At 35.3% G+C, this 15,807-nt stretch overlaps 2 protein-coding genes across 2 annotated transcripts in view; one reads left to right on the top strand and one right to left on the bottom strand.

Annotated features, from left to right (window-relative positions):
• The first annotated feature begins 646 nt into the window (after window positions 1-646).
• On the top strand, window positions 647-5,884 carry LOC145682854 (uncharacterized). The gene is made up of 3 exons (XM_081754218.1): window positions 647-670; window positions 1,073-1,394; window positions 5,844-5,884. The coding sequence occupies exons 1-3, from the start codon at window positions 647-649 to the stop codon at window positions 5,882-5,884; spliced, it is 387 nt and encodes a 128-aa protein (XP_081610344.1).
• A 67-nt stretch (window positions 5,885-5,951) lies between these two features.
• LOC145682855 (uncharacterized) overlaps window positions 5,952-15,807 on the bottom strand; it is a 75,695-nt gene continuing 65,839 nt past the window's right edge. The window contains exons 2-3 of the mRNA XM_081754219.1: window positions 10,427-10,663; window positions 5,952-6,398 (exon numbers count right to left, since the gene is read on the bottom strand). Of these exons, the coding sequence (XP_081610345.1) occupies window positions 5,994-6,398; window positions 10,427-10,663 (642 nt within the window). The 3' untranslated portion in view covers window positions 5,952-5,993. The remainder of the gene's footprint in view (window positions 6,399-10,426; window positions 10,664-15,807) is intronic.

Here is a 15,807-nt window from a genome sequence, read left to right on the forward strand (position 1 = left end):
ACGAGACCGGTCACACACACTAGTGAATTGCAAGATTTTAATTATATAGGGTCTGGACTGTATAGGCCTTCGTTATTTCGGCCTTAGTCTTAGATGTCGGAAGACCATAAAAGTAAAAGTTCAAAATTAGGAAACTGATACTTAGAATTCCTGGTTAAGATTCCGCTAATACTGTAGTTGAAACAAAAGTCTAGTTAAAAAATAGAAATGTATTTTTGTTTTAAAAAAGTTGGTCACATTGAATTAAAGCTTGATGTCATCACAGTTTCCCTCCTCCCATGTTTACATTTAAGTGTATGTGTATTATAATTCTCACCGCGCAATCACTTTAGAAGTTAGGTTATCTTTTGTTTTGTTGATTGTTAGGGTGTTTAGTGTCCCTCTTCAGCAGGGAGGCTAAATAGAGACGAGACCAGCAGTTTCAAGTGGAATCCAAATCACACTTAAATTTGCGTCCGAGGCTTTGGACACTTAGCAGGGTTTAAACCTGTGACTATGCGCGCCTTAGGGGAGCACTATCCATGAAGCTACAAGGAAACCCAAGTTTGTTCTGTTGAAGTTCATGTATTCAGCTAAGCAGAACAGAGAATTTTTAGGATTATTGTCAAATTAGGAATATGTCGTCTTCTGAACTGCAATACCCGCTATGTGTCAGGCTATGAATTTTCCGGTAGGACAAAAAAAATGGAGTTGCTATATCTCAAATGCACAAGTTATTTCCACATGATTTTTTGTACAATATGTACCACACAAAGTGTTAACTGGTACCGAAAAATGAAAAGTTAACGAAAAAACAAGAACACATAGGGGTATTACAGTCATGACGACGATGTGCTTTAACGAGAGTATTTCGCGGTACAAAAATTACAGTTGATGTCACGTATGTGACTGATCTTGTTTCTCGCACTGCTAATTGCGTCAACAAGGAAACGTATTCGTTCCTCTTCCTGTTACAGTATTGAAAAAGAATAGCAGTAACTATCAGACACTATTTTCACAAAAAAACAGTCCTTAAATTGCATATATGTCATCATGGCACAATCTATTTATTGTTCCTTATCTAATTTTCTAGGTACTAAACACAGTTGAGGAATGGGAAAATGTTGCCAGCGGATTCAACGAGAAGTGGAACTTCCCGAACTGCGTGGGTGCTCTTGATGGTAAACACGTTGAATTCAGACCAGAAAAAAGTGAGGGTTCTACGTTCTCCAGCTATAAAGGCACACATACTCTTGTTCTGTTAGCTCTCGTAGATGCTAATTACAAATTTTTATACATTAATGTAGGAGTTAATGGACGAGTGAGTGACGGTGGTGTTTTCCGTGAGAGCGATATAAGTGCTGCGTTAGCCACTAATACAATTAACCTGCCTCCAGCAAAGCGTCTGCCAAACCGTAATATGCTTGTATCCTATGTGGTGGTTGCGGATGACGCTTTTCCATTACAGACGTATATTATGAAACCGTATCCGGAACGCGGTATGACCAAAGAAAAGCGGATCTTTAATTATCGCTTAGCCGCGCAAGGCGTGTGGCAGAAAACGCGTTTGGCATCATTGCCAATAGATTTCGAATTTTCCTGACTACCATAAATTTACCGCCTGAGAAAGTTGAAATCATCGTATTAGCTGCTTGTTCGTTACATAATTTCCGCCGGGCTGATAGTACATACGTACCGTCCCAGTTAGTTGATACCGAAAATGAACGTTAAGACGTGATTCCTGAATATTGGAGAAATGAATCCCATCTTGATCACATTGCAAAACAAGGAGGAAACCGGGCTGGGACCGTTGCAATGGAAGTGCGTGAAGAATTCATAAAGTATTTCATGAATGAAGGCCAAGTGCTTTGGCAAGATGATAAGGTGTAACACCGTAGTGTATGTGGAAGAAAGTTGGAAAGTATATGATTTCTAGTGTAAATAAATTCTAATGTACGTGTATCTTTAACTTCGATGTTAGTTATGAACATGTCTCTGGTGTGTGAACGTATGATCAATATATGGATTGTTCTGGAAATGTGAGGAAAATGTCCACTTTCAAAACTAAATGAAAAATATAATATCCATCTGTTGATTTCATTACCTCATACATGAATAGCCCAACATAATCTATTCTATATATGTGTATAATATTGCACATTGTACATTTGGAGACCTCCTAAGCAGGATTCCCACCTACCTAGAAAACCATGAAAAGTCAGGTAATTCATCCTACTCATGAAAGTCCTGGAAAAATCAGGGAATTTCATGATAATAAAATAATAATATAAAGCTAGAAACGTCAGGGAATTCCGACTGGTTGCCTACTAGTTTGTTTTTTGGAATATAGGTTTCTATAAATCTGCTGAGTTTCTCCTTTTGCCGTATCCACTATTTGGTAGTTATAAAATAGTTTGTTTTGCAAAACTTCTCTGTGTGTGCACATACATAGTAATTGAGGAAACACCAGATTGGGAAAATTGTAGTTGCAATTTTACATATCTACACACCTAGAAATTATTAAATTGTGGCCTGGAAAACCAAGAAAAGTCAGTGAATTCGTTCTCTTCAAAATAATGGGAATCCTGCAAGCAAGAAGAACCTTCCAATCCTGAGAGCTGCTACACTGAGAAGGTGATGATAGTCGTTCGATTCGCTTTTGCTTTATTGACTTAGGTGTCTCGTAAGTTTAGTTTTTACAGAAATTGACACTATAGGGAAAAACATTACTGTAAATTTAATATCTTCAATACAGTTAAAGTGATCCAAGCGGAACTTAGACAACATGTTACTCACTAAAGGCAGTATCGAAAACCATAACAAATGTTGCAGTCTTTCAATCAGTATTGCCTACTCAACATATAAGTTAAAAACTTGAAATGACACTATACGCCTATTAGTGTATATTTAAAAACTACTCTCGAAACATAGTAAGACACTAAAATTTGTGGTAATAGTGCCATTAAAATGTCTAAGTGGTGATGTGCGTTGGAATATTGATAGATGGCAACACTGCTTACGGTTTGCAATACAGCTTTTAGTTTACACTGTGTACGTTTTGTTTTGATCACTTTGTTTTCAAAATTTTAAATCTAAAGACAATGTTTTCAATTTCTGTGCAAATTGAAATTCCGAGACCCCTAAGTTAACAAAGCAAAAGCGAATTTAACGACTATCATCGCAATTCTGAGTAATATCGTGAGCCAAATCTAGCTTTCAGAATTGGGAGTCTCTCTTTGTGAGTGGCATGTAAATATTGAAACACCTGTACAAATTTGTAACCCGTTTAGGACCGTAAGAATTGTAGAGTAGAAATGTGTTTTATCGAGTTTATTATGTGACCCCCGTCTTTATTATTAAGTTTCATAAGAAATGAAATTGTTATCTTCCATATAAGTGATATACAAAGAAACAACTGAACATGTTTAAATCTTAATGTGTAAAAGTGGATTTCAATGAGTAGTAGATGGGTGAGTAGTAAAGTTCAATGGTGCCTATCCAAATGTGTGACCTTTGATGAAATACTTGTAAGTTTCTAACCCTTTCAGAACCGTAAGGATTGTAAAGTAAATATGTTCTTTTTCTTCTTTTTTTCAAAAGATATTGTGATGAACCACTTTATTATTATTATTATTTTCATTAAATCAAATTGTTGTTTCTTTACTGTCCGAATCAAAGAACATACATAGCAAAAGATATGTTTAATTGTTGGTGATGAAATAAACTTACCTTAATTAAATCGTACGTTTTCCTCTTTGTTGTGTGTTTTGGTATAAAGTTTTGTTTCTATCAAATATCTAATCCTGTACTTCACGTGTGACGTAACAAGCAAACTAAATACAGACATTTGCAGCCTAGGCAAGTTCCTCGTTGATTCCGATTATTACAAGGATATCTCAGCGTTTACTTTGTCACATTCTTTTTACATGTATTCAGAGCGAGGCAAGTAGCATTGGGAGGTATAACTAGTTATTCATAAATGTTTTCACAGTGAGACAACTGTCAATTGGAGAGAGGTGAAGCGTGATCGTCTATCATTCCAAACAAAACGAAAGGAATTTTTGATTTTCTGTGAAAGATTGTACTGTTCCGGAAAAAAAAGTTAAAGAATATGCTAATAGGACTAACATATTTTTTTTCAGGATTTCTGTAAGACATTATATTACAATAGAAAGTTTCTTTTAATATTATTATAATTTACTATAAGTTGATGAATGTTTTTTTTTTGCGATTTTTTTTTATAGTTTGTTATGTTATTGCAACCAAAAGAAAATTCTAAATATTGTTGCGTTTTAATAATGTTTACTATTGATAAAATACATCGATATGCTATACTTTTTGGGGGTGTCATACAGAGAGGCGTCATTTCAGACTTCGCTTAAGGAGACAAGAACACCACCGAAATAAGATTTTCACGTTTTCTACTAGTATATTAATAGACAATCGATTAAAGTATATGCATTCATCAAACTCTTGGGGGGTCAATTTTCCCCCCTGCCCCCGTAAATTACGCCCCTGGTCACACAAACTCCACGAGAGGCATTTATTGAATTAGAAGTATCTTTGGTATCTATTTATGTACTATAAATGGATCAGAGCCAAAGTGGACTCAAATAATTCGTATCTTTATTCACTTTTCTTACTGATATGCAAATTAAGTCATTGTATTTCTTTAACTTAGACTAATAAAAGTCATAGTGAACTAACTTGGACTAAATTAGTTCTTTCATACTTTGCAGTACTTTGAAATTGTCCATATGTAATTCTGTATAACGGTTTAACTTGTGTAACTGTTTATCTTTTTGTCCTTCTGAAATGACTCTTGACAATTATATTTACAAGTAAGTAGGGCGTATTTTTATTAAGAGTCCTTCGTGAGTAAGTCGGCAGTCGTATCACATTTGTGGCCAATTAGTCCTGGTTTCGAGTTCAAATACAGGACAGTTTATCTCGGATGTAAGCCGATAAGCGGTTTGGATTCCGCTTTAAGCTTATGTGACCCCTTCCAGGATAACCCAGTTGTTGCATAATAACACCCAAGGCGAAACAAACTTATTTCTGTCCTATATGATATAAGTACATAGAGCAAGTCATTTAAACCAAAAAAAAAAAAACTGGTTTAAACAAAAAAGTTTTTTTTTTTAGTTTTTTCAATAAAAACCATGGTTTTTGCCAACCCTGCTCTTTTCGTATTCATAAAGTTTGAGGCAGGCCCTTAAAGTGCACAATCTCTGCAACTAATTTCATAATCAAATTAAAGAAAAGACTTCGGATTTTTTGGAGGTTTTTCATGTACAATTTGACGGGAGAAGTAGGAATTTTCAAAGAAATTGTCACGGAGCCTCATCGTAGATTTCGTGGAGCACACTTCGAAATCGCTGACTTAAGGCGATTTAGAAGCAAATATGTGAACCAATAGATGAAAGTTTTTTTTTAAGCTATGAAAAATCGAAATACCCTTACAAAATTTAACCTTCCAAATTTTAAGAGAATAAGCTTCCAAGCACTTTGAAGGGCTTGATAGTGCCAATTTGTTGACTTCGTATTTTTTTCATTGATGAAAATTTACATGTTCAGTGAACCAATCATGGCACTTCAAAAATGAAAAAACTACTAAATCAAAACATAGACACTGTTAATACCTTAAAGAGCTTTTGAGTTTGAGCTCTCTACGTAAAGTTTATATGAAGTGTCAGCGCGAGAATACCTGAATTGTGATTTTACTACTAGACTTCTAGATAATCAAGAGATCAGGTCTGTTTTATCTGACTCCTTATCGCTCGAAAAACTCAATGAAAATGAGCAAAATATTTTTATAAGTTTTACAACACATTGACTTTAACATGTTAAATTCTTATCGATAGTACTACCAGGTGTTTGCACTAATGGAGTAGCGGAGTCATAAATTTATTACTATAGGAAAGGTTTGATTTTTTTCTTAACAGGCATTTAACTCACTGAAACAAGTCAAATTCAGAACGAAATTGTATATTTGTATTTCATGGAAAACTCTGCTACAATTCATCATCGAGTACATTGCTGATCATCTGTTGGATCTCGATCATTACAGCTCTTCGTTTGCGACTGTCCTTAATTTCTGCTTGTTGCTGACCAATAAAAGATCCAAAAAGATCCGTAGAACACATGCTACGTGAAGCGTATCTTTCAAGAACCGTTGTCGCCTTTTCGAGGAACTGTAGTTCCTCGCTGTCTTGTCTCCTTCTGCGTGATTTAAAGGAGCCTCTTGGAGTTGCCTTTTCTTGACTGTTTAATCCTGAAGGACCTGCTACAACTTGAGATGACGGTGACACTGGTAACTCACATTTTTGAGTCATTGTAATTTCAAAGAAATCTCCTGAGTCACTCTCTTCCACGCTGTGGACCACTTCCACATCATTGGTAGAAGCCATGGTACTGTCCTAAAAAAATAAATAAAAAAGATAAGTAAAACAATTTACATTTATATCTGTGGTCTAAATTTTCATATAATTTTCTATAAAAAGTATATAGTCAACGACTAGCATCAGTCGTACAGAACACAATTTTCTGATTCATTGGCAGTTTTATCAGTCTAATTATTATTAATCCCTGACAACTAATCCTAAAAAACATTAGCGTAATAGGCACTGGAGGGACAAAGCCTGCCATTTTTAAAGAAATGTAATTTTCCTATTTTACATATGGATTATATACTAAAAATTAACTAAAACTGACATTTTCTCTCTGTACAAAATACAATACAACGGGGCATGGTAAAATGTATGCTCGGTATAACCCACAAAGAAAAGAAACTGACAAGAATGTCAGATATAAGTGGAAAATAAAGGATCTGAAATGTTACTGGAGAGCACATTTATAGTGAGAATAAATTACGGTAGATGGGCAACAGCAATCCTTTATTCAATATCAAACGACAAGAATTGACCTATAAAACGTACTTATACAATAATGTTATGCCCTTTTGAATTTTTACGTAGTTTTAAGTTCAAAAGAGTACACATACTACAATAAAATTTATTACTTTCCAAATTTCATGCAAATCTGCGATCGCGACGTTTATACCTGTGTTGACTTCACCTGGTACGTCCCTATAAGTTGATTTGCACATGCTTTTTTAAACATAAGAAATTAATATCAACAGTGCGTCTATTAATTGTTAAGTTTTTAAATTCTAGGTCTATATATTTTTTAAAGTAAAGAAATTCAAAATTGAAATGCAAACATCTTCCGATATTTTACACTCCAAGTCTCTGTACGTTAAGATACTATTAATACTGAAGAGGGAAATGTATGTGACTAGACCGGGAATTGAACCCGAGACCTTTGGGTAACCGTCCCAATGCGCTAACCACTGCTCCACCCAGTAGACTCGTTTTGCAACCACACATCTTCCACTCTTGATGTCGATGTTCTGGGTCAGTAACCCGAAGGTCCCAGGTTCGCTCCTCGGTCCAGTCCCATACTTTCCACTCTTCAGTATTACAAAGAAAAATATAATACTGCAGGGGTTTTCAAACTTCATGCAGTTCCCTCAAACACTAAAATCTGAACGCGCCTCCCCTGTCAAAAACGAAATGTGTCACCAACATGTGTCCCTAAAAGAAAGACTATTGTTATGATAAACAATGTTTCATGAATTAATCACTAATGTATATATATCTCATTAATACAGATGACCTACATCGTACACACTGACTACACCTTCTAATGTTATTAGGCGGTGTTAATAATTATAAATTGTGGTAAGTCAGATATTTATGTTAAAATTGAAAAATACGAGCGGGGAGGGAATTTAATAAAAAACGGAACATTTAAATTTGAGCAAAGTCACTGGGATGTATTGGCTTGTTTCGAATGACAAATATTATTAAATCTCGGCACATATTTTGAAATGGCAAGACGGCTTCGATCAATGAAAATAAAGCAAATGAGACTATTTGTAAATGGCGGTAGCACTGTAGAAAAGATTAAAATTCAAGAATAGTCCCAAAAATAATAACAGAAAATTAAGAGAAAGAAAAATTTAGCTAAGATGGCATCGCGAAATTCCAAAGACATTTAAGACGACATACTATTCTACAGAGATAAAGTAGAAGATCGTTAGTGGTCATCTAACAAGCATTATACACGTTTAAGCCAAAGGTGTAACGGTCATCCCTGATTGAATGTGGAGCAGAGATTTTTTTTTACAGAAATTTTCTTACACACTGGATTATTTTTAATTCACTGAAAGTAGGAAAATGCTATTTTTTTGTGTATATTATCTCAACAGCGAGGCTATATGGAGACGGGACCTACAGTTTACGATGGAATTCGAACCACAAATCGAGTTTGTATCTGAGGCATTGGGCTCCCAACAGGGTTTCAAGCAGCGACCACATGCCAAAGGCGAGCGCTCCAGTCAGTGAGAAAACATGTACCTTTTGCTATAAAGGTGAAATGACTACCAAAACACAAATAGTGAAGTTGCGAATTACAATGTTTAAGGTTATGTTTAAGACCAAGTTTGTTCTGACTCATAGGAACTTAACGAACAAATTCCCTTTAGCCACGGCATGTCCCCAAAATTTAAGTAGAAAATGGACAGCCACATCTCAGATATCTCCGTGATTGCCATTTACGCCTCTTGAAGTATTTTGAACTGAAGAATTATTTTGTTAAGTTAGGTTTCTCAGTTAGCAACCCCTACACCCAACGTGGAGATAACTGATCATAGTTATGAGTTATATTCATTCACTAAATGTAAAGAGGTTTTTCTGAATGTAGTTTAATTTTTGTATCAAAGAAACCTTCGTAATTTGTACAATGCACCCAATCACCAACCCCCCCTCTCTCTCTCTCTCCCAGTTTTCTCCAGCAAGAAGTAATTTTTAAAGAAGATACCTAGAACCAGAGGCTGAAAACGTGACGAGAAGAAAATAGAAATCGCATTATGAGTTCACTATTTAAAATGGTTTTCTTTAAACGTAAAGGTTATCTGGTTTACTTTCATATTGAAGCAATTGAACCAGTAGTTGGATGAAAAAAGTTAAACGCCAAATATGAAAAAGTTCTATCTTTGCATGAAACGTTGCTTATTGAAAAGATACCTGACAAGTTCAAAGTGAGAAATTATTTATACAATACTCAATTACTTTGTTGCCTCTGACACTGGGAATCTATTCATTGAGAGACTTATGGGCCTAAAAAACAACTACGGTATTGACATTCATTTTCTTCTTCCAACTACCTAGTCACACTTACTGTTCCATTACAGCATTCTTTCATTAAAGCTTGTAATCATGCAAAAGTCAATATTTTGTAATTGACAGAAATGGTCATGAATTGCCTCTTTCTGTTAATTTCATAGTAAGTAGAACATAATAGCTAAATGTCTTTTCGAAGAATGTGGCGAATGTCCTGGAGTGGAAGGATAAGTGCCGCCTTTTTAAATATTGATCCTGATAAAAACGAAAATGTTTCGTAGGCTAAATGGAGAAAATAATGATGTATTGAAAACATATTCTGTTTCGTATCTTACGTTGCTGGCTTAACTGTTACAACAGTAACTTGTTACGACCATAAAAAGAAAAAGTTCACTGCTACAGAAAAGCGTCCTACGAAATCTCAAAATAAATTCTACCGTACTACACGACACGTAGACTTGGATGAAAATTCGACTCTTATTCACAAAAGTGAAATTCAGAAATTTCACCACTTGTCAAATCTTTTTATCTTCACGGCAAGAATATGGTAATATTGTCGAAACTACTGTTAATATTACTTTCATTATCGAAACAATAGACTAGACATGACACACTCTCATTCTCACTTCTAATTATTTCAAATCGGAAATTAATTTAAATCGATCTCCCTTGCATCTCGTACCTGGATGATTAAATCACCAGTCAGGGACTAAATTAACATTCGTGTAGAATCTAATGCTACCCTTTTGACATAACGAAGTTTTCTGTAGGAAAATTAACACCGTAAGGACGAAAAAATATGATACTCACGGAATCGATTTCCTCGGAACATGACCTGATTTTCAATACAAATATCTAGTATAGACTAGCAGGGTGACGCAAAAGGTCATAACTAGAAAATGCTGCCATGTAAAATGACAAACAAACGCAGTTTTAAACTTTTATGTGGACTCAACGCTCTGTAATAATTATGAATTTAGCACTCTAAATTTTAGCTTTATTTTATTATTTTTTTAACTAAATGGCTAATAACATCTCTTGATCAGAAGAAGAAGGTCTACGAATGCACGGACACAAATGCAAACTTTAACTATCCTTATTGTTATTTAGCAGTCTCTTTTGCTCTAAATAGACAAATTATGTTTAGCTAAATGATGTAATCTTAGTCTGTACTATATTCTACAGCCAACGTGAATAAACGATGCATCATAAATATATTATTTTCCTGCAGCACCCACTCTCCCCCTCAAAAAAAAACTTACATGAACAGATGTTTGATCCGACGTTGACGCCTGAAGATTCGATATGCTTCTTCTCTGCGCCGTATGTTTATCCAAAAATTGTAGTTGTCTGAAGCACCAAAGAGTGGGATGATATATTTGGTCATAACCAATACCACTAGATATGGACTTTTTCTGTTTACTTTTCTCGGCCATATACTGAGATCGAAGACCATTAATCTTTGCTTTAACAACTTCTTTGGTTGTTCCAAGTGTGATCTGAAAGAAAATATTTTCTATACATTAGTAAGTGTATATAGTCTTGAAAAAAAAAACTTTATAGAAAAGGAGTACACTTTCTTTGTTTGCATAATCAATTTCTATTAGTGTTTTCGTTTAGCTAAATGTGACTTCCTCGTGAAAATAAATCATAATACATGGCATTTAAAACTACAATCTCGTGTGTTTAAACTGTCGGCCTTTAACTTGGAGCCTTTTGGCAACATGAAGGGTTGTCCTTCTAAATATGTGACATGTCTTAGCCGGAATTTGAATTTAACGGAAAGTCGGATATATTACTTTCCTTTTTGCACTGAATTTGAATTTATGACTTTTGGGCACCTTAAGCTCAAGCCAGGAGAGGGGAGGAGCAAGGATGTGATAAGGCGACGGTCCTGGCTTTTTAGGTGCCATCCCGGCATTAGCCTCATATAATTGGGGAAGACTACGAAAAACAGCCACAATGACCGATCGGCGCAGAGTTCGTGCTTATGCTCGACCTAGCCAATGCCGCTTGGCAGGCAGACACGCTACGCTTTCAACACCGGCTATAATATTTATGATTTGTGTAAGCACGAATACTAAGTAGCATTTGAATACTAAGTAAAAGATTTTTTTATCCAAAAAACACAAGAAAATTCGTATGAAACCCAAAAAAGCCCAATGGAAACCGAAAAAGTCCGATTAAATACGAAAAAATCACATGGGTCCAGGTGGGTTGGACTTAAAAAAATACCCGAGCAGTATGTCTCCAGTCTGAAGTAGCGTTCAACTTAAAACAACAAAAAATGTAAGGGTTTCAGTATTTTCAATAACAAAATTACAAACAGGCTTCTGTAATATATTGTCCTGTTGGCATCTACAATTTAAATTTTACTGGAACAAGTTAAAAAGAATCACATATTACTAACTACGGACGAAGTGCATGAGATGCCCGCCACCACAGGCCAAAACTATGAAAATTTGCCAGGGATAAAGAAAGAAGTGAGTGTTGAATAGTATAGTACAAGAGCAAATGGTAGTCATTCTTGCAGAAGTGAATTTTTTCAACGATAGGATACCGACTGAGACTACACGACTTTCTGAGAAGATAAAGAAACATGGCGTACATTAACTTCTCTTGATATAACCAATACCTAAAATAATTTAAAGTAGCATAAAGAAAACAAAATAACAGCAAACGTAATGATTGTCTATGTTTTGCCTGGCAAAATAAGTGGTGGGCATCTCTTGCAAACTTTTTACTTTGGGCAAGGCAGTGTTATTCTGTCACTGTTAGTATTGTACACATAACATTGCAGAGCGAGCGTTAGCGAGTGAAGTAGGGTTAGAGCTCCGAAGGGCACATTGCTTTGTGTCTTTCGTTCTTGGGATCTCTAAATGTAACTGCGGAAACCGGTTCAGACTAATCGATTATTGTCACTGCCTTGCGTAAAGTAAATACTTGCCTTTTTATGTACCTTCTATTAAATAGCATTATGAAAACTGCTGTAAAAGGTCTATGTTTAGCAGAAGAGGTCCAGCTACTTTTTCTTAAAAAATGTTATAATTTTGGTAATTTCTGATCACATTAGATAAGGTTAGGTTATATCATGTTAGTGTAGAGGTCTAGCATAATCTTCCACAAAATGATAGAATTTCTCTTAGTTCGGGTTAGCTTAGGTTACGTTAAGTCTAAGTACTTGCATCATCCACTTTTCCTGTAAATTTGGTGTTTTTTACATGCTTCTGGACCCCTTCTGCTAAACATACTCCAAACAAAATCGGTAACTCTTTACTTTGGGTGGCACATTGCAAGTACTAGTAGACGTACAGCGGGTTAGAAGCCCCGCAGGACTCGTGTTCTCGAAATCAATTGCACTAATAGTAGAAGTAGAAGAAATATTAATGGTAGTACTAGCAGGGCGGGTTAATATCAGTGCGACCCGAAGTAAATTTGTGCCGTAAAATCTTCACCCGATGCTAACACTTTTACCTCCGGAACTACACGAATCCTAAATTATAATATGTATGATACATCTACATCCCGTCATAAATATCATTGTACTTTCCTTTACGCACCCTGTTGTCTCCACTACGGACTTTTCAAGATAGTTTTCAAGTACACACCAGAATCTACGATAAAAATAAAGGTTTAGTTACCCCTTCGTTTTTTATAAGAATAAGGAAACTTTACAGGAGAAATGAGGTAAGAAATGATGATTTGGAGACCTTATGTGATGTTTAGGCGTATAAGTTTGGCAATAAAGTTATGTTTAATACGAGAAAAGATAGGCGGAAGTGGGTACTATTTCAAGACGCGGAAGGTTCGATGATTCAGCAGCATGCCCATTTCATGTCGAGAACAGACGAACTCCTTCGGGGCTTCTACTTGTTCCTACTACTACTATGGATCCGTATAGTAAAACTGCACGTTTTAATTTTTTTGGTAGATATGAAACTGGAAAGGCCAAGCCAAGCTATTTTTCAACCTTCTAATTTGTATTTTGAACTTATAGATACATACGCACGGAGTTTTGATGCAATGTTCTCCAGTGCTATATTTCTTTTCATCTTATTATGATAGTCCGGCGACTTCACGTTATACAAAACAATCTTCACTTTCGTATAATGTTATTAATTGTAGCACAGCAGCTCTTTCCCATACAGCCATATTACCCGCCTTCTTTTTCTTCCTTGATCTTGAATCTGATTGGCCCTAGACGGATTGAACACAGACTACCTACAAAAATATTGTCTTGAACAAGAATATTTAGAACGTGATCAAAAGAAGAATTCTCGAATGGAACTCTTCCATTCAAGAGCATTCGAGAGAAAAGTGACGTCATTTCCATTCGAGACTCTCGTTCTAGACAGTTGTTCAAGATCTCTCGAATCGTGTACGGCCGTCTTAAGGCTTTGACTTTCAAACCTGCAATCATCAGCGTTTGCCTGACCTAAAGCCTCCCATCTCACATACCTGGAAGAATACTGAATTTCAGTTCAAATATCTATTGACTTAGCTCCCAGGTCAATGCGTTTGCTCGGGCCATGGCCTCGCAGATTATGCACCTGCAAGCATACCAATTTCAGTTCAAAATACTAGGTTTCGTGTTTCTAACCTTACGGGATCCCGGGATAGGTACATCTTAGTACAACGATAACGTGTAATTCTTATGTACTTTTTAAGTATTATTTGTATTAACGGGCAAAATGAGCTATTTGAAAAGACACAAGCTATCAAGAAGAAGAAAAAGAAGAAATTATATAAAAATAATTTAAATACTTTGTATTATATTGAGATCTTGTTGTTATCGGTGCTATGGCAATTTTATTTGTCGTTGCTACAGTAACTAGAAAAATATAGATGTAACGAGGAACCATCTTGTGTAATCTGAATGTACGTTTGCTATTCGGCACGGTAACTCATGAACGAAACTCAATTTCTGAGTTCTGCTGTTTGCAATTGATAGCTAGAGTAAATATCTCGAAGAGTTCGCTAATAGACGTGTATCATAAACCAGGATTGGTAGAAATCAAACACTTTTGCTTTTAACGTTGATCACTGTAGACCAAAAAGAGTAATAGATAGCGAGAAACTGTTTCTGGCAATCGATTAAGCATCCCAAGAATACCGTTCATCTTCATCCTTAATACTATATTAAAACAGAAAGTGGTAGAAATAAACCATTTCTCACTTCAAAACTGAACACTGTAGAGCAGAAAGGGTAATAGATATCGTGAAGGAGTTTCGGGAAATCGACTAAACATCTAAGAACATAATTCATTTCTATTCCCAACGCTTTGATAAAACTGAAAGTCGTAAAGATCAAGAATGTTCGGTTTTATTTTTCATCACTGTAGAGCATAAACGATACTAGATAGCGAGAAGCTGTCTTCAACAAGCGACTGAGCATCTCAGGAATACATTTCATCTATACTTAACACTTTAATAAAAGCAGAAAATATAGTAATACACTACAACTTCCGGTTTCAATTTAATCTACATTGAGCAAAAGCTATAATAGATAGCGAGAAGAGTTTATTTTCTAAGAATAGGACCATGTTTTATTTTAACCCTCTAATCAAACCGTAAGTATTTGAAATCAACTACCTCCGGTTTTAACGTTCCTCGTTATACGATGTTGTTCAAGAAATCTTGCCCATCTACCCTGCTTTGAAAGACCTTATTCTTGGAACTGCAATAGGAAATTATAATGCTTTGACTTTAAATAAACGTCTTAATCGACCAAAGAAAAGCCACACTTCTTTAATTTGATTCCAACTCTAAGTAAGACTGGGTACAGTAAGGCGTGGGTGGCCAAATTTTCCTGAACAATACTGTACATCTCATACGGTAATAGATATTGCGACACGGCTTTTTTATTCGATTTATCGTCCCTAGAAAATATTTTATCTCTACTATAACACTAAGGGATAAATATCTATTAAAACTTCTGGTTTCAATTTTAACTGAGAAGATTTTGGGCGGTTTCCTTTACTCTCTTTACGAGAGTATTTTAAATGAGAAGTCGGAAAACCAAATTTCATGTTTCTAATCCGAGATTCATGTTTCTAATCATGTTTCAGAGATTCCAAGATATCCCCATGTTGTTTGCAATAATAATCGCAATTTCCACCCATGTTTTTTTTCGCCTATTTTCTTCACCTTTATTTGTAAAATATAAGAAGAATGCAGAAGCACGTGGCAAATTATTTTAAATGAGAAATCGAATTATAAATATCAAGTCCCCAACGGCAATGATGAAAATTATCCGGAAAATTTTACAGAAAAATTTCGGAAAATTTTCCGATTCATAAAAACATACTCCACTTATTCCTACATCCTTGTTTAGCCATGATGTGAGATGGAAAGTTTTCTTCTATATACGAGTATTTCCGGAAAATGTTCCGTTCTAAACAAATATCAGTGATCAAGTAATAATTCCTCAATGATCATAAATTTGATTGAATTCATGTGTAGAAATGTTAAAAAGTGAAAGATCCTTTAAAGATTCTGAAATTTTTCATGACTCAGATAATTTTCAGTACTATGTAGGAACAAGTGAAGCAAATTTTCATGAATCGAAAAATTGTCTGTCCTGTATGGAAAACTCGAAAAACTTTTTGAGTCGGAAAATTTTCATAATTTTTAAGGAAAAAGT

The sequence above is a fragment of the Thermobia domestica genome, chromosome 4 (genome assembly GCF_964235325.1).
Source record: "Thermobia domestica chromosome 4, izTheDome1.hap1.1, whole genome shotgun sequence".
In the NCBI taxonomy this organism is placed as follows: Eukaryota; Metazoa; Arthropoda; class Insecta; order Zygentoma; family Lepismatidae; genus Thermobia; species Thermobia domestica.

Bases quoted from the DNA above. Each gene is read 5' to 3' on its own strand.
- LOC145682854 (XM_081754218.1), top strand. From the start codon at position 647: ATGTGTCAGGCTATGAATTTTCCG. The intron at 671-1,072 runs GTAGGACAAAAA...CTAATTTTCTAG, and splicing joins GTCAGGCTATGAATTTTCCG to GTACTAAACACAGTTGAGGA. The intron at 1,395-5,843 runs GTAATATGCTTG...TCTTATCGATAG, and splicing joins AGCAAAGCGTCTGCCAAACC to TACTACCAGGTGTTTGCACT.